The sequence below is a fragment of the Stegodyphus dumicola genome, chromosome 3 (genome assembly GCF_044657685.1).
Source record: "Stegodyphus dumicola isolate Sdum_Otavi_A_Nest chromosome 3, ASM4465768v1".
Lineage (NCBI taxonomy): Eukaryota > Metazoa > Arthropoda > Arachnida > Araneae > Eresidae > Stegodyphus > Stegodyphus dumicola.
The window spans coordinates 277682297-277701239 of record NC_140770.1 but is presented as its reverse complement, the minus strand read 5'-3'; the positions used below and the strand labels follow the sequence as shown (position 1 = coordinate 277701239).

Here is an 18943-nt window from a genome sequence, read left to right as displayed (position 1 = left end):
CAATAAACACAGATCCATTTCAGTTATTACTAATTATAACTGATTCATTAAAATCATTATATACCATCAGCGTATAATGCGCACTTTTAATACAAAAAAAAAAAAAAAAGACCTCGAAATTCAGTGGCACGTGTTATACGCCGGGTATAAAAATGGTAGATTTAAAAAATGAGAATAAAAACAAATTGATTTCTACGTGTAACCTCCGCAAAGAAAAGGGGAGGCGAGACAGTTCTACATCTCCCGTTCTACTGGGCCGATTGACGAAATTCAGCTTGCGTTTCTCATGTCTCGAAACCGCAACTTAGAATATGTATTAAGTTTATACACCGCATTGTTCTAATACAGGTATTTTGACATAAAATCGGACTTTTTCTGAAATAACATGCTCATTTTTTTCCACATTTCGATTCTACAACTCAAACGATGCCGAACTGCCAAGTTTTGTAAAAATCGCGCGTGTGGTTTTTAAAAAATTTGAGCTCCTCAATGTTAATTGAATTTGGTATATATTTGTTAATACCTCTTTTTTTTTTATTAAACTTATTTGATTCTTCCTTTCACATTTTGAAATTTAGGTTCATCCCAAATAAAATTCGTCCATTTTCATGATTTATTTTTAAAATTTGCATTCTAAAATAATTTTTATATATTTTTCAAAAAACATTTTAAATTATCTAAAAAATTTTTACCATCATCTTAAAGTAGATGTACAGGCATACCAAAATAAAATAAACAGTAGAAGCAATAGATACCATTTCACAGAATAAAAAATTAGTTTTTTTATTCAAAATTTCCGAATTCAGAGCGTTAAAGTGTATATTATAGTTATACAAGTCATATATTTTTAAAACAGAAAAATGGATAATTATGGCCAAAAGTTTAACATTCTTTTGTACATAAACGGACAAATAAAAAAATTTGATGGGATAATATAAATTCTTTCAGCTCAAGAGGGGTATTAGTCTCGAAATAGTATTGTGCATTGCTTCACTATAAACGACGTATCACTTTTCAAATTGTTGCCAACAAATTTTATCGCCTTGTGTTATTTTTAAATAAATTAAATAATGAAGATTCTGCATGAATGCATGTTTCTCTCATTGCGAAAACAACGCGGTACCTAGAACCATCCAATTCTGAATAATGTAGTCCTCCACTGTAGCCTGTGAATCTTGAAGCCCGAATTTTCTATTTTGTTTTATTATTTACTTCCTATTTTTTAAAACTAATGTTTTTTGATTAACAAATTCAACGATTTGAAAGCAAGCAATGGCAACACTCCTTGAAAAATAAAACCTTTTTATCTCCAGTCGGCAAGACTGTTGCCATTCGGAAAATGCAAGATATTTATCTTTTAGTTTCAATTAACAAACACAGCAGTGTGAAAGCAATGTGTTACCGCGGCCGGAGATAAAATTCCTGTAGCTTCCATGCACCAGAGTGTTCCTATTCAGACAGCCTAAGATACTGTTACGAATTCCGTATATATGTAAATAATTTTAGACAAATTATATGTGAAATTGTAGAATATATTGTATAATGTTCAATGCTTGAAAAAAAAAACAACAAAGCTCTAAAATAAGGTTACAGGGGCAAGTTTAACATTGAGGTAAATGGCTATCTTTCTAAATGGGCGATGGTTTACAAGACTAATTTTTGTCGACAAACTTTGGGATCATTTCGTGACATTTTGGTCCGGTGCCTGTATAACAGTAAGTGGTTCTGTAACTCAATAATTGTAATTGATCCTGTACGTAACTTTAACCGTACATGCCTTCCAGTAACTTCGAGAAATGGCAGATACTATAGCTTTTTTCGCTATAGGTTTTTCGCTATATATTTGGTTTGTGTAATTATGGCAAAGCCTCGAGGGCTATCTGCCTAAAGGGAGTGATGCCTTTGTGGAGGGCTTTCTAAGGGAAACTGGCTCGTATACACGTTACACATGGGGAAAACCACGAAAACGCCCATGCAGCCAGCCCGTTCACGGGATTCGAACTTCGGAGGTAACTACCAGTGTTCAGCGACTTTACCTGTCGGCCGCTGGTGGGCTATATAAACTCGGAAACAGTGTCAGTTCTCAGTTTTTTTCTTTAGCTCAGAGATGACTTCGGAGTACTGAGAAATTTCCGTGGGAGCTTCTCTCTTTGAATGCACATTGCGTTGTGTTTAACGTTATTAGTAGTTTAAGGCGGCAACTAATGATTGTACTCTGCCTTATTGAGAAGATTGTACGAGTGCTTTTTTAGGGAAAGTTCCAGAATTGTACAGTAGAATAATGTGCATTCAATCGTTACGAACCCTTACGCACGTAACAATACTCTCAAATTTATTCTGGAAGGTTATCCAGTCATAAACTAAGCGATTTAGAAGCAATAAACACAGTTCTTAAGAAAATTTCTTTCTACTTTTTAATGTGATTGATTTAAATAATTAACATGTATTAAAATCATGAGACGTCTCATTAGAAATATTTAATATTTTTATGCAATTACACCAGCTAAACTTATTAAAATCTTTATATATTTTTCTTTTTTTTATGATGACTTTTTTACGCGGATGACTGCACAAACCATTAGTTTTTCAAAAATAACAAAGCGAGTTTAAAGACATGCATGGTAATCTCCAAAACTCTAACGGGAATTCTAAAGCATGCTGTTTTTAAATATTTTGCGATTTTGCTGTTGAATTTTATATGGCATAAGTTCGATGAACGTGGTATTTAATAATAATAAAGCTAAAAAGACAAAAAAGAAAAAAAAAAAGTTGGCAGGCGTTACTGCAAGAGTAGACTGGTAGACTGCGAGCTCATTGTGAGCATAAAGTATCTTAACCCTTTTGGACGACCGTCAACATCTGAAATCTTTCCGATTTTTTTTTTATACTTTCACTTAATGTGTTAACATGATTAATAAGTTTTAATGGCAAAGAATCCCAAAGATACTACCTATATTTATTTTCACTACAGTCATATTATTTCACTTTTGCCAATAATACAACAGTATTAGTAGTGCACTATTACGTGCACAAAGTTATTCTCATTAGCAGCAGATTATACATATGCTGGCAAAAGCAAAATCCATCACTGTTTTCTAGATTATTGTTAACAACTGTATCGTTTGTAACAGCAATAAAATAAAAATTAAACAAGTAATATAAAAAAAAAAAAAAAATCAGTTCCTATTTAGGTCAACAAAGAAAAATTTTATTTTAGTTACTTTTTATTAACATTTTTCCGTTTCTAATTTACGAAGCTGATGGTGGTCTACAATTTATCATTCTAACCATCTCTTGTAATGCTTCATTACTGCAAGGAAACTTTCCAGTTCAATTAATATTCCATCTAAAGATTTCACACCATTCCAGGCGACATATGCTTGACCTGCTGCGAGGAGTTTTCGCCTTGATATATTACTGCATAATATACAGTGCTATTTATTTATTTTAATAAGCGAAGGATATTTTAAACATATATTAACAGGTTAACATAGAAATATGGGCAGAAGTTTCGTTACATATGGAACATTACATCCGCTTCATCCAACTCTATAAAACTACAATTCTCTAATTCCATACATTTAAAAAATCTTTAGAACTCTGTCTTACTGTTGCCACTTATTTTTTTAAATATGACAATCCCATTGATCACAGTCATGTGCTATTATTTATACGTTGTTATAAAATTAATTTTTACAACACGTGATAATTCGTAATAAACGGTCATTATTTGTAAATCTTATAATATATTTCATAAAAACAAGAATCAATAAATAGGAATTGACTTTCATATGTGAAAAAACTGTATTAACATCGAGTGTCATCCACTACAAGTTTCAAAAAATGTATTTGAACTTGAGTGGATGAATAAAAAGTATTTTATTAACGAATGAAAATTTGAACAAGATATAGGGAGAGAGTACGGATTTTAAAAAATGCCGCGGAACTTACCGGATCATACCAAAAATAATTTATGGGAGTCGAGCCATCAGCTCTACAGGTGGTCGTATATTGTTCTCCTTGAATGGCAACATCGTTCTCGGGTAACTCGATTATCTTTGGTGGAGCTTATTCAAAAGGAAAATAATTATTTTATCTTACACAGTATTCCAAACGTTCATAATTCTTTACACATAAAATGACACAACATGTAGATAATTAAAGAAACAGTTACTGCAATATTATTAGAATTCTTAGAAAAAAGTTAAAATGACTAAATATAGTAATTTACAATTTAATCTGAACAAACGGTAATTTTATGAATGCTTTTTTTCAAATAGTGATATTCTTAAACGAAATTTTTGCCTTTAATTTTCTGAAGTTTCATACTTCTAATTACAGTCGAACCCGACTATAACAAACCTGGCTCATAACGAAAGAACCTTATTAGTCTCGAACAGTTTCTTGCACATTTAATGTTATTCTGTTCTGCTATAGTGAATTTTCAAATGCATGATAATTGGATGTAAGGAGCTCTATGCATGGATATCTCGATTGAAACTTTTTCTTGTATTTTTCGTATCCTTTTTCCGAATTTCTGCAAGCTAAAAAATTACTAATCATTAAAATTATTCATGTTTAGGATATTAGGGTACACATTCCATTTGTAACGAAAAACAGCTGTAGGTTATTTTTCCTTCATAGATGCCATTCTTCAAATACGGCAAGAGGTAATGTTCCCATAGCAACATAACCATAGTGGTTTTCTAATATACCTGTTAGCCCGTTTTATGGTTAGAAATTGTGATACTTGCATTCCATTGATTGGTCAAGTAGCCCAATTTAGCGCCAATTATGAGTAACGATATCATTTAAAATTCCGCAGTAAAGATTGGAGATTAATTCGACAAAAAATGCCGAAATTTCCGCCAATGGTCGGCGGGATAATGCTTTAAGTTTTTGCTTTGTTTTTATGTAAATAACGAGGTCTCGAGGGCTATCTGCCTAAGGGAAAGGATGCCTTCGTGGAAGACTTTCTAAGGAAAACTGGCTCGTATACACGTTACACAGGGGGAGAACCACGAAAACGCCTATGCAGACAGTCCGTTCGCTAGATTCGTACCTTGGACCAAACTACCAGTATTCAACGACTCAATCGCTCAGCCGCTCATGTGCCTGATAATGCGTAAGTACCGAAATTATAATTTTAAATTGAAGATAAAGCTATAATCGTTAGTAAATATAATTGTTGTGATCAAAAGAACAATTTGGCGAAAAGTACGGTCGCCAAGCATCATCTGCTTTTAGCATTCCTAACCTGGTAGTTTCTATGAACGACTCCAAGATTATCATTTTCCTAAAAATATTAGTATAAAAAGGCTTGTTAAGATCTTTTATCTAATTTAATATTGGAATCAATTCGCAATTTTTAACTGTATTCGATTAGGTGTAGGGTCCCGCACCCCGGCACCCTGGTGTCTGTCGCCATTATTCCGTCGTCGTCATACGCCAGTTTACCGCAGTTGGATGAAAGAACTTCTAGGATTAAGAACGAAAGCTTCGCTAAAGCAGGAGTTGCTCAGTGAGACAAAGGGGTAGCTAGGGTTTTCAGCGCTCTGGGGACAAATGAAGATCTTGAGGGTTTTCAGCGCCCTGGGGACAAATGAAGATCTTGCGCCCTGTTCTGTGTTTTAAGAATGAAACATATTTCATTCTAAAATTTCGTAACATCAATTTGGCCCCCCTGGATTCTGCGCCCCCTTGCTCTCCACTCTGTCTTCGCCACTGCAGTCGGACCGAAGAGGGGAAAATATACACGAAGTTTACGTTATAGGGGCTATCTATCCAGCCTTTAATATCTTTTTGCTCATGAGCGAAATAGCTGTCGAGCCGATGCCGAAGATCGAAGCTCACGTTTGTCACGAAAAAAAAAAGTCAAAACTTTCGTGTCAAACTTCTGTGGCACTGTTCCACTTCCCTCGCTGCATCGATGCAAATCAAATGCGATCTGCGCAAGCAGATTAATGGATTATTTATTTCGAACTGCGAATCTACGAAAATCTGAGTTTAAATTAACGTGAAACTTTTTGTCAAAGAAAGAATTCTGTAGGTTCTTTGGTTTGGTAACATATTCCTCAATTTTCTGTACACCTAGCGATTTGGCGAAGAGAATTAGTCCCTCCAAGATTTAGCTAAGCAAACTGGTTTACAAACTAATCAAATTCGTTTAATTACGTCTATGGAAGTTTTCCTTCTTCTACAAATACGTTCGTTGGCCAGTACTCTACGAGTTCTAAACAAAGGCTATGCAAGAAAGGTGTGACACACAACTCTAGGAAAACGAAGATACAATGACAATTTGGAAATGGCAAATTTTTGTGGCGTCACCTTTCCTTGATACTATAATCACATGTTCGTTTTAATGGTTAATCCAGCTTCGCTCAGAGACCCTAAATAACTTTTTTTTTAAAAGATTACAAAAAATTCAGCTATGCAGAAGCACATATTTTAGAATTTATATTCAATAACTGCGCTAGAATAAGGATTTGTGGTTTCGGACTACTTAAGATTCCACCGTAAACATTAATGGGCTTTCCCGTCAACAGGTGAAGAGGGGATGGGCTGGATTCAGTTGCAGGTAACACCATGATGTATCCTAAAAGAACTGGAAGAGACACTGAGAGACACGAGGTAAAGACAAACTGGGGAGTTTTTTTAATCGGCAGAAAAACTACCCATGTCGTTTAGTTCCTGCCAGTTCAGGCAGCGCCAAAGAAAGTGGAGTTTTATTTGGCGAAGAAACTAACCAGTCTCGTTAACTACTGACAGTTAATCTAGCAGCAAAGAAAACTCACTTAAGACATTGACAGTGATGTTCCGGTACTTGTTATTCCCAGTCGCTGGCACGAAGGCTTCCACTGTATAGACGCCAGCATCCTCTTGGGATACACTGGAGATGCTGATGCCTGACGGAGAGATCGAAAAACGTTCGGAACTGACTCGTTGTTTGTTTTTCTCCCAGTTGATGGTTGGCTTGGGATTGGCGATGGGCTTGCATTTGATCCGCCCTTCCTTGCCCACCACCAAGTTCTGAACTTCGGGACAGTCTTCAAAGCGAATACCCTCTAAAAAATAAGAGACAAGTCACTGGTAAATTAAAAAAATAAATAAATTAAAAAAAAAAAAAAAAGGATCACTTCTCAGATTTTGGATCTTAAAACATTCCCTTAGAAGAATTTTTTTAGATATGTTCGATATTTTTAATTGTAAGATCTATTAGCAATTCGGACATTGTTTTTTTATTTGGAACGCTTTCATACCCCGTGGCGCAGTTTCGACGCAATTGTTAAAGACAGAAACCTTCAGTAGGGTGCCCCAGCATAAAGATACGAGCACCTTAATAAAAATGATTTTCTAAATTGGGAAGGGGGGAAAACTTAGTTAAAGTGTTGGTACATTTATGCCGCCGCATCGTTTTGCAAGTCAGATTTTCGTTTGCATTGCGATTTAGGTTTACAAAGAAAATCAGACTTGTATAAGGATGCACAGGCATAAAGGTTCCAACATCTTTACACCCTTATGATTTTTTTTTTTTTTTTTCCAACTTAGGAGAACCGATCTTCTTTAGGGTGTCGACATCTTTATACCGAAGCACTTTATAAAGGTTTGTTCCCCTTCAAACAGTAATCACTTCTGTTCTTTCAGAATTCCGCAGGAATTGGCACAAATTTGGCAGGTTAGGTTATTTAATTACGTCAAAGCCTCGAGGGCTATCTGCTTAAGGGGAGTGATGCCTTCGTGAAGGACTTTCTACGAGAAACTGGCTCTTATACACGTTACGCATGGGAAAACTACGAAAACACCCGTGCAGCCAGCCCGTTCGCGGGATTCGAACCTCGGATCGAACTACCAGTGTTCAGCGACTTTACCGCTCGGCCGCTGGTGGGCCCCAAATTTGGCAGGATATTCGCCAACTGTCACAGTCGACGAGATAATTCGTAAGTATTTAAAAATATTCAGATTTATTTTGATTGTAATTGAATTTGCGGTGACATGTTGTGTAAGTAAGTGTTTATTTCTCATATAAATTTTAGATCTTTTAATTACAGATTCCAGTAGCATTAAAATCGTAAAAATACTTCAAGTAGAACGCGAAATATGGGCAAACATGCTCCTTACGAACACTGGAGATATTTCGCGATTCTTCGCCAACTTGGCGATTTTCTAGAAGATTCGGGAAAACGTATTTCGAAGGTCTAAGAGGAATTTTTCTCGAAGCTTCTAGAAATTCATGCAAGACCATACACAAATATGGATCCAAATCTTAAAATAATGTTTGAAATATGTGAAATGGCAGAATAATGACGTAATTAGCTCACCAGAGTATTTATACTAAATCTGAGGTATAAATAGAGCTAATCTGTGATTGGTTAACATTAGTTTCAGTTGACCTCTTCCAATAGTGTTACATAATGTAGAAAAATTCGATTTAGCTCCGAATAATCGATGATCTCCTGCATCTTCATCAAATATTAGAAAGAAAGACAACACTAGCAGTAATCAACAGAGTGATGAAAGTAACTTTCTTTTGGCAAATGCATCAATTTAATTTAGTATTTAGGAAATGAACTCATCAACATGAAAGTTGTTTCAGCTTTTCAAATTATTTTATCGTCTGAGTGGAGGAAAATTCAGTTGTTCTCTGGGAAATGAAACAAATCCTTTATTACAACCAAAAACACATAGAATAACATAGTTACATAAATCCTTAATTAAAATTAATAAATTAATAATTTATATGCCGTAATAAAGAACTTTATTTTATTTAAAATTAATTAAAACTTGCATTCTGTGTAGTAATAAAGAAAAGAAATCTAATAACATCTTAGTAAGTGCTACGATGATGAATTAGAAGAGATTAGAAGAAAGAGATTAGAAGTTGATCTATAGACATTCAAAAAATATTACCATAAAAATTAATTGTAATTTCAGCTTCTAAAGTCAGAGTGTTGCTGTAAAGAGCCGTACATTTGTAAATTCCGCTGTCTTCTACAGACGGCGTGACAAATGACAACTTCAGTTCCTTCTCGAAGAAGTGGACGCCAGGTCTCCTGAAGAGGAAAAAAAAATATGAACACTTATATTTTTAAAGAGAATCTCGATTTATTTCTAAGGGAGGGAAACTTTGTAATATATAAATTAATAGCACCCTGAATGCCACTTGCCAGGTGACATGTAGTCTCTACTGTGCTGAGGATCATCTTTCGGACACTTGTAAACTCCCAGGTGGTGCTAAAGCCACATACATCAGATGTAGTTTAGGTAACTTAAGACACCATAGTTCCTTTCAACTTTACTTGGTGAAATTTTCCAGTAGGTACGCATGAAATTCTCACCCAGAATAAAGCTACAGAGACATTAATTTATTTCGAAGCAGGAGACATGGAAATATGCAACGCCCTGGCCGGGACTCGTACCTCGTACCTCTCGAATACGCGCCGAGTGTGCTGACCATTACACCACGAAGGCATGCTAAGACGGGAGAAATATCTCACAGACCTTCCTGATGTTTCTCAATGTGCGAAAGCGGCGAATGGTTTAATGCATCAACAGTTTCAGCTTAATTTACGCCTAAAAATATCTTATTTTCCGCTTCGACAAATTATTTGACTGCGCATCTAAAAGCATAAGTGACATTTACATGAATTCTTCACCCATGATTGTAAAACTCAGACAGTAGAACATTTTTTTACTCTTTCCATAACTGCTTAACAACGGTACTTGCTAATCGGGAGAAGTATTTGCTTTTAACTCAAATATCTCTGAAAGTCTTCTTAATAAATTGGAAAGAGAGATGCCGAAATATTCAAACTACGCCACTGCTGAAATCGACTTTGCTTTTGAAGCATTTAAAGCTGAAAATTTAAAGCATGCTGAAGTATTTAAAGAAAAAAATTTCTTCAGTTGCTCCCACTTTAACCCAAAAAATGATCCTTTTTTTAAAAAGAATTTCTAAAATTTCCATTACGAAAAGTTATTTCTAAGTTAATGAAACTCTGCTAATTAGTACCATTAAAAGAAGAAAACTGCAGCGGGTAACATAAAACTGAAAAAAACTCCCCCTCCTTCTTCCTCCGCAATTTTTGAGAAAACGCGAATAAGAACAGAATATATTTTCACGCTTTCTTCAGTTCATACAGATAGGGAAAAAACGCCTCATAAAAGAAGTATTTGGGGACATAATTAATTTTCAGAACATAATTAGTTGCTTAATTAATACAGAAACGTCAGTTTGCATTTTCGATTGAGTTAATATTTCTTGGCGCTTTTTTTTTTTTTTTTTTTTTTTCCCCGTGTGTGTCCAAAAGCGGAGTGAAATTTATTACTTAAATTATACTAGAACTACGATTACTTGAATTGCGATAATTCGAAATGAAAATATTGACAAAATTTACTCAAAATAAACCTTCATAATTTTCAGTAATTGGATTTTTTTTTTTTAACTCGAAATATTTATTCATCAAATTTTTGGAAGAAGGCTGTAACATTTTACTTACATTTGTTTTCTGTATATACCAAATTCAGCTATTAAACTTTACCTGGATAAAAACATTACCTGGATATATTTGTTCCAAACCGCCTACGCAAAAACAAAGACTGGATAGATTTGTTCTAAACCACCTAGGCAGAAATCTGAAATGCGGCGTAATTTGCAATCCCATGGTATTCAGAATCAATTAGTGCCTCTCTAGCCATCCTCTTATATATTTCGAATATTTAAAAATGCACTTTTTAAGTCCCGAACAGCTTGTTGTTCGACACAAGTTACAGAACCTCGACAGGCAAACCAATGGTTGCGCTCGAAATTTCAAGCTGATATTTCAGCTTGTCCATGTATCATTCTGGTAAAGGTCAATGTATCATTCTGGTCTGTTGGGGTACGTTTTGCCGAGAAAACTGCGGACACACAATGCCCTAAGGGATGTCGCACCATTCTGCCGAAACATTTCCTTTGGTTGACGGTCCTCCAATTGTTGGCAAATGTATTTATTCAATGTATTCAGGTAAACTCAGGCTGTTCATAAGAGAAAAAGTGGTCCTAAAATCTTGTCATGCAGCATGGCGGGTGTAGTTGTATTCCCTTGAAGTTTGGAAGGTTTGGACTTTTGGAACAGACCATATGGGAGTTTATGGGAGTAGTACTAAAAGTATCCTTTATTTGGTGGTAGGTCCAGGCTTGGGAGTTACCGTACTGGTTCTGTCTCGTCTGCCCCTTGCTTGTGGGGACATTACATGGTTTGATATCGCAGTTTCTTTTAGGAGGATGGATTCCCCTCGATCGATACAGAGGGATGGACGATTTCAAACTTGTGACTTTGTTTTTCTCGGTGGATGCTAGCCGTCCACCAATGTACTTGGATATATTTTAACCGGATATATTTTAACCGATATAACATTTAAAATCCCTCCGAATTGACCAGGGTTCTATAATAATAGCTAATGTACAGTTTTGTTCAAAGTGAAGTTTCCTTATTTGCATTCCTACACATTTCGTGCCTTAAATTTCACATTAATAACTGTTCATTCTTAAATGTGTTCCCTGCACAAGAAATACCCTTCAAACAGAATGAATTTATCTTATTCACAACGAATATACTTAATTTATTCATATATAATTTTAATGTTAACAATAGGTATAATCAGATCATTCGCAATATGTATTTTGAATCGTACACTTTCAGAATCAAAGGAATGCAAGCACTGAAATAAGAAAATACTGGATTCATTGTAACACTTCCAGTTATTCTCAGCTCAATTAAAAAAATGTACACTTGAATTCTCATAATCCACCGGTGTTAGTAAATGAATAATATTCGAGGCTAATTGTAGGATTCCTTTTCTCTATGTAAAGAGCGGTAATATATCACGAACATTGATATTAATATCAGTGTGTGATAAGTTTCACGAAAGTGAAATGCTGACAATTAAATAAACTTATAAAATGAAAGCACTATGAGATTTTCTACTAAAATCAGTATTTATATACCATATATTTACAGCTACGAAACAAATGCAAAATAAAATAAACAACATGCGCTCACATGTAAAGCTTCAAAGATTCAGCGTCATAAGAGCAATAGAAGCTCATTGGTCAATTTTTGAAACCCCTCCTTCAGTGGCGATAATGATGGGCACTTGTGAATTATGCGCTTGGTTAAAGATTCTACAGCGTTTAAATGCCGAAAGTATGTACCTCCCATTTAAGTTCATCGAGAAACTCAATTTCATGGAATATTTTATTTAAGTACTCAGTTTTACATGCATAAAATAAACATCAATGTAGTTTTACAATAATATCCAATAAATGTAGGTACTTATTTACCCTTCGTGTATTTCTTCGTCTCTCGGATTGATCCATTTCATTTCCGTGAAAGTCCCATCCGGGTCTCCCGATTCTCCCTTGCATATAAGGCCATAAGACTGTCCAGCAGGAATAATAACTGAATTCTGATTGGGAAAGATCACAAGTTTGGGTTCATCAGATATCACCAGAATGATTTGAAAAGCTGCAACAAAGGGAAAAAATTAAAAGTTAGCGAATCATATTATTTAGCCTAAAAATGATAAAAAAAAACTTACACTCTAATTTTTCAATAACAGAATTAACTTGTTCAATAATCTCGTCATAACTTTGGCATTATTGTCATAGTCCTAAAGTGTAAAAAATCATCGACTCCGCGTAAAATCCTGCATCCACAGGTGTAAACTTGGCGGATTTAAAGACTTGACATCGCCTGTTAGGAAGTACAGTTCATTTCAGTACTGGGATAAACGCAGAAGTCAGAAAGAACGTGTAGTCAGAAAAAGGCGAAGTCGCGCATGCGTGAATGTTCAAATGATCCAAATCGCCGACTGAATGCCAACTAGTACTTAATTCCAGATCGACATGAAGCTGAACAATTGGAACATCCAGACAAAATTTTTATACCAATTTCCTTGACGATCAGTACAACTCCATTTAACCGAACTCCGATTATCCGAATCCCTTATTATCCGAAACGCTTTCAGAATTTTTCAGAATCACCTGAAGAGGAGAAGGAAAAGGAAAAAGAAGCTCAAGAAAAGGAAAGGGAAGGAACAGGAGAAGATGAGGATGAAGTGTCACTTGAGGAATTCAGAAACTTTCTTTTGAAAATTCCTGGATGTTTAGTAGTTAGTGCTGAAAATACAGCAGAATGGACGATGCGCGATTCGTCAGATCCTGGGTTTCAAATTCTAAATGATGATGAACTTATTGAAAGTGTGAAAGAAGATGACCTTAAAATTGAAGCAGACACTGAAACATCATCTAGTGAAGAGTTTGCCGGCCTTGAAACTGTGTTGAAGTGGATGGAGCGTCAGCCCGAGTGTAACCACATGCAACTTCTCATTGTCAATTGGATGCGCGACTTAGCCGCCCAAAAACCGATGAAGACAGTCAACAGCTTACTTTGTCTGAAATGTTCAGCAAGCAATAACTTTCAGCACTTTTAAGTACTGTACAGTACGCTATATAGCATGTAAAAGTGTTGCCTTTTTATTTTAATTAATTAAAACTTCTTTTCCTTTAAAAAAAATGTTTTTTTTTCTCCCATTTTCAACACATAGTACATACAGTAATTAATTAAATTGTAGGCAGATTCTCTTTTCGGGAAAAAATCCGGTTATCCGAATGGAATCCGGTCCCAATTGATTCGGATAATTGGAGTTCTACTGTACTAAGTTTCGGTTGACTGCACAAAGAAGTTTGGCTTATGCCACTCACGCCTAACAAAGCCGCCCACCAGTGGTCGAGCGGTTCAAGTCGTTGAACATAGGTAATTCGACCTGGCTTCAATTCCCGACGAGAGGGCTTGCTGCATGGGTGTTTTCTTTCCCGATTTATAACATGGATATGAATAAGTTTCCTTCAGAAGTGACTCAACGAAGGAGTTCCGTCCTCTTAAGCAGATAGTCCTACCGTGCTTTTCCATAATCAGAAAAACCAAACCCAGCCTCACAAAGCCCTCGCGTGAACGCTTCCACTATGGCAAAATTACCAAACGCGTTGAAAGAAGAACTCCGTAGCTAGGCAACAGTACTTTGCTGGGCAATCAAATATGGTTTAATGCATTGAGCTCTAATTCTAATTTTGAACTTAAAATGCAGATTCCCAAACTCTCCCCTGTTATGATAAAAACTATGATACTCAGAAAAGCAGAAACTATGAAATCTGATACATAAACGGTAAAAACTATGACACTTAAAACTACGTTTACAAAAAAAAAAAAACAAAAAAAAAAAAAAAAAAAAAAAAAAAGAGTTTGGCAGAAAAAAGCTTTTTGCATATTAGGGATTTTGCGTATATGTGCAGTTTAGGTTTTTTCTACTGAACTGCAAAAGAAAATCGATATACATACACACACAGAAGAGCCCTGGGAGTTTCGGGGACTTCAGCTAGTAAAATACCACACATACACAGTTTCAGGCAGTTGTCAGAATCATTGTTTAAAGTGTATCGAAACATACACCTTTCATTCATTATAATGACATTCACATCAATTTAACATCATTGTACAATCATTATTAATGCCAATTTAACATAATTTTAGCCTCCGATCATGACTTCTTTAAAACTTCAAAATAAGCTAATGGAAATCTTATTGTAAAAATGCAAAGAAATTCATAATTTAGCCAAAGGTTCATTTCTAAGTTTTATGATTAATTAAATAAGAAAATTAATTCAAATTTAAACCACTTTCGATACAATTTTTAGTTTGAGGGAATGATTTAATAACTTTAAATTAGTTATTAAAATTTAACCGAATGAGTTTTCGGTATACTAGCAAATTCCAAATAAAAAATATACGAACAAAATTTAGCGAGTACCCACTCATTTCCTTTAGTTTTACAGAAAGTTTTTTTTAATACTTTCTGAAGGGCGGACATGTTTGTGGCATATTCTGAAGGAACTTCTTGGCAAAATGCATTATACGACGAAGGTACGCATGATTAAGAATGGTATAAAGTATGGTATGAAGTGAAAATTTATGCACAGCAGTCAAAGCTTAAGCACATTCTAGAAATCGTTTGTGCTAAAGAAGGCCATATTTCTTATTAATTTTATTTTTAATCACTATATATCAAGGTATGTACATAAATTATCAAAAAATTGCTTTATCCTAATTAAATTTAATTTATCACTTCTCAAAATATGCAGTAGTTTAAAGCAATTTTCCTCTCATCAATAACAGATGGCAGCACTATACCATTAAAACTTAAATGTTTTCCACTTTAGATACAAGATGGCAGCACTAATCAACATTTTTTAAAGCTGAATTGGTAACCCCTTTAAAAGAATGAGAAAAATTCTAAGAAATCTTTCAATAGTTATTTTTTTATACATTTCATGTTTTTCAAAATAATCAATAAATTTAAGTATGCAAATTATGTAAAAAAGATTTATAGGATCGTGTAAAAAATAACAGGTAATACTGAAATAAAAAGAGACATTTTACATTAAAATTGGTTGGCCTTCACAACTTGCCTCTCATCCGGAGAATGTCATCACGAAGCATCCATTTCGTAGTCTGACGATGGCAATTATCAGCATTGTATCTGCGAAAAATCGCATTAAGCAAATTGCTCACTAATTTAGTTGGTAATGGCAGTATACAAGACGTCAATGGATTGATATTTTTAACATTTAAATATTTTTAGTCCAAAGGAGCAATTTGCCCTGAAGGACTATTAATTTCGTTTTGTCTTTTTGCGTTGGTTCACTGTAAATATCGGTTCACTTTTCAGATTGTTGCCACGGAATATTATCGCCCTGTGTTATAGTTAAAGAAATTAAATAATGAAATAAATATATGTATGTTTCTCGCATTGGGGTAAAACAACGGTACCTAAAGCCACCAGTTTTGAATAACGAAATCTTCTACCGTAATCTCCTGGAAGCCCGAATTTGAAATTTGTTGTATTATCGATTTCATATTTTGTAAAACTGTAACGAATTTTTGATTCAACGGTTTCAAAACGAGCAATGGCAACACTGTACGGGGGAAAAAAAAGCATCTTTATCTCCAGCGCGCGAGATTGTGTATCGGAAATTCTAAAGCATTGCTCATTTTAAAATTATTTCGCGATATTGCTGTTCAGTAGTTGAATTGAATTTTATGGTTTAAGTGCAAAATGGGCGAAGGTGGGCATCCACTAATGAAAAAATATGTCAATAAATCATTAGACTGACTGATTGTTTCTAACACGTTTTGTGGAAGAGTCACATAATTGGTTACCACTTGTTACAAAATTTCATGTGCCCGCCAGTGGCGTAGCTAGGGTAGGGCAAGAGGGGACATCTGCCCCCGGGCGCAGCATCCAAGGGGCGCAAATTCTTCAGTTGTCCCCCCGCGATGGAAACTCTAGCTACGCCCCTGATGTCCGCAGGGATGACAGGTGCAAATGTTACTTGTGTAGTGCCCATGTGCGTAAGTATCATATCACCATGTGCCTACTTGAGTCCTGTGCATAAGTGTCATACCACCATGTGCTTAACTCTTTGAGGGGCAGGAAAAGGCAATTTTTTCAGTAAAATCCTTTTTCTGTTTATATCGGGTGTTACTATATCGGCTGTTACAATAAAATTATTTGCGACAATTATACATATTTTGTTCAAGACACCTGAAAAAAGTGACCATTTCTGGTGGTTGGTGTCGGTGACCACCGCCCACAGAACACATCCCTACAAATCAGTCTCTATGGTACTCATGGAAACGGTTTTTCTTTTTCAACCAGAGTGCAAACTTTGCATGTGCTGCATTCCCCCCACTATTCTTACAGGTTTTTTCTTGGTGCTGCAGAGTGCACATCGTCGTGATGTTGTCTTCGATGGCGGATGCTTTTCTTGAAGACGAATCGCTGCATCAACTACTGGCTTATGTTTTTTGATTGCCATCTAGTGAGTTACAAGGGAACTTCAGAAACGGCCAGTCTTGAAAACCACTTAGATGAGTGAGTACGACGTTCAATAGAAAAGGTGGTTACTGTAGGTAACCACCGCCCTTCAAAGAGTTAAGGGGACGAATGTCTTTGTGGAGAACTTTCTGTGAAAACTGGCTCGTATTTGGGAAAAAAATTAAGTATGCAGCAAAGTCAGCTTATGTTCAAACTACCGCTATTCAGCGCCCTTAAAACTGTTATTACGCCATTGGTAGAGCTAAACAAGGACATCGGCCTTTTATGTTTTACCAACAAATATGACTTTTATCGGTGTACCTTGCTGAAACGCTGGAGTTGGTTACACTCCCTGAAACCCTTGCATAGCTGCTGGGAAAAAGTAATTCGTATCCTGTGCCTCGAACCTGTCATCTCGCTCTCGATGCTTCAATAACGAGATCTCTTATACGGAAGAACGGACATAATGGAGCATGTCTGCCTCATAATGTCAGTCCTTAAGAATCACGCAACGGTTAGTAATGGATCGGAAAACCGTGACTTGCAGTAACCAAAGGTTTAAGCGAAACGTTTCGTGATAACACGATTTTGTTTCCTCTCCTCCTCCCATCACATAGGCCGAATTTGCTCGTTCCTACCGGGGAAGTCACTAATGAGTGATCTGTTTTCGATAAGTTGCAACTCTTTTGTGTTTCAGGGGTCACATCGTGAAGATCTCGGAAGCAGTTTTTTATTTATTTGTTTAAATTTTTGACGTGACTGCCCGTTCTTTATCAGATAATACATTGGATGGGAATCATGATACGATTGCAAAGTTCAATTGATGCCCCTCTGTTTGCACAAACAATCGATTCTCGCTTTTTCCAAGTTCTTGAGAATTCTTCTGTTCTTTGAATGCATGAAGTGCTACAAGAAAGTACGAGTTAAAGTAAAGTACGAGTACTCGAGTAAAAGTAAGTACGAGTAAGAGATAAAAAGTAAAGCACGAGTTAAAGAGATAATCTGATTGTGACAGAGATGCTTCGTACCGAAGTGCATCATTTGTTTGGGCGGTTCAGGGAATCTGGTTCGGGCGCCACAGCGTTTTTTTGTTTTAGATAAATAAAGTTTCATAATGAGCTTGAAAGCAGAACGTACTAATACAAAATTAGTTGTATGTAAGTGGCAGCTAAGGAAAATTCCGAAAATCTCAGTGAGCCAGCCTAAAAACTGACTCAAAGTGCTGGCAATCCTAGTACAGCCATTACACGAGGGGAAAAAATATTTAATTTCTCTTCCAAATTATAGCCGCAGGTGCTTTAAAAGCCAAGCGATTTATCAGCTCGGTTGACAATGAATGCGTTAGTTCTTAGTCTCATAGACTACCAGTGGTTAACAGGTACTGTCTCATATTCACTATTAATTGGATTTTTAAAAATTTTAAATAATACTAAAAAAAGAAAGGCTTCAAGAAAGGTGGTTTTCTAAGCCTCCCTTAAAAAAGCTATTAAATCTTAAACGATTTCAGTTGATCCACTGTCATTGATGCGTTTCACTTTTCATTCGAGTATGTTGCCATTCTCCTAAACGTAAGGTATTTATCCGTTATTAATTAACATATAGAGACATTAGATTATTTAGAAGCAGGAGACGAAAAATTAGCAATGCCTTTGCCGGGACTCGAATCTGGACCTCTCGAATACGCGCCGAGTGTGCTGACAGCTACACCACGAAGACATGCTAAGGCGGCGGGAAAATTCCCCCCTTTTAAAGTGTGACTGGAGATTAGGGGACCCAATCGCCAAATCCTGGCGGTGGAGAATGATCCACCACCTTTTTAGTTTGGGCGCCACTGTAGAGACATTTATTTTGAAGGTTATTTTGAAGCAGGAGACATGAAAACTGAGCAATGCTCTCGCTGGGACCTCTCGAATACGCGCCGAGTGTGGTAAACATTACACCACGAAGGCATGCAGAAAAGAGGGAGAAACACTATTTAAAAGCAATATATGCAGTTCTTAAAAAATACTAACATACTTGTTAACCGGCA

General features: G+C 35.8%; 1 protein-coding gene across 6 annotated transcripts in view; it reads right to left on the bottom strand.

The window, feature by feature from the left end:
• Positions 1–18943, bottom strand: part of LOC118195103 (fasciclin-2-like) — a 292303-nt gene that overhangs the window by 42321 nt on the left and 231039 nt on the right. For all 6 annotated transcript variants that reach the window (XM_085814201.1, XM_085814204.1, XM_085814203.1 and 3 more), the window contains 4 exons: positions 12323–12506; positions 8908–9050; positions 6795–7064; positions 3952–4067 (listed from right to left, as the gene is read on the bottom strand). In XM_085814201.1, the coding sequence (XP_085670327.1) occupies positions 3952–4067; positions 6795–7064; positions 8908–9050; positions 12323–12506 (713 nt within the window). The remainder of the gene's footprint in view (positions 1–3951; positions 4068–6794; positions 7065–8907; positions 9051–12322; positions 12507–18943) is intronic.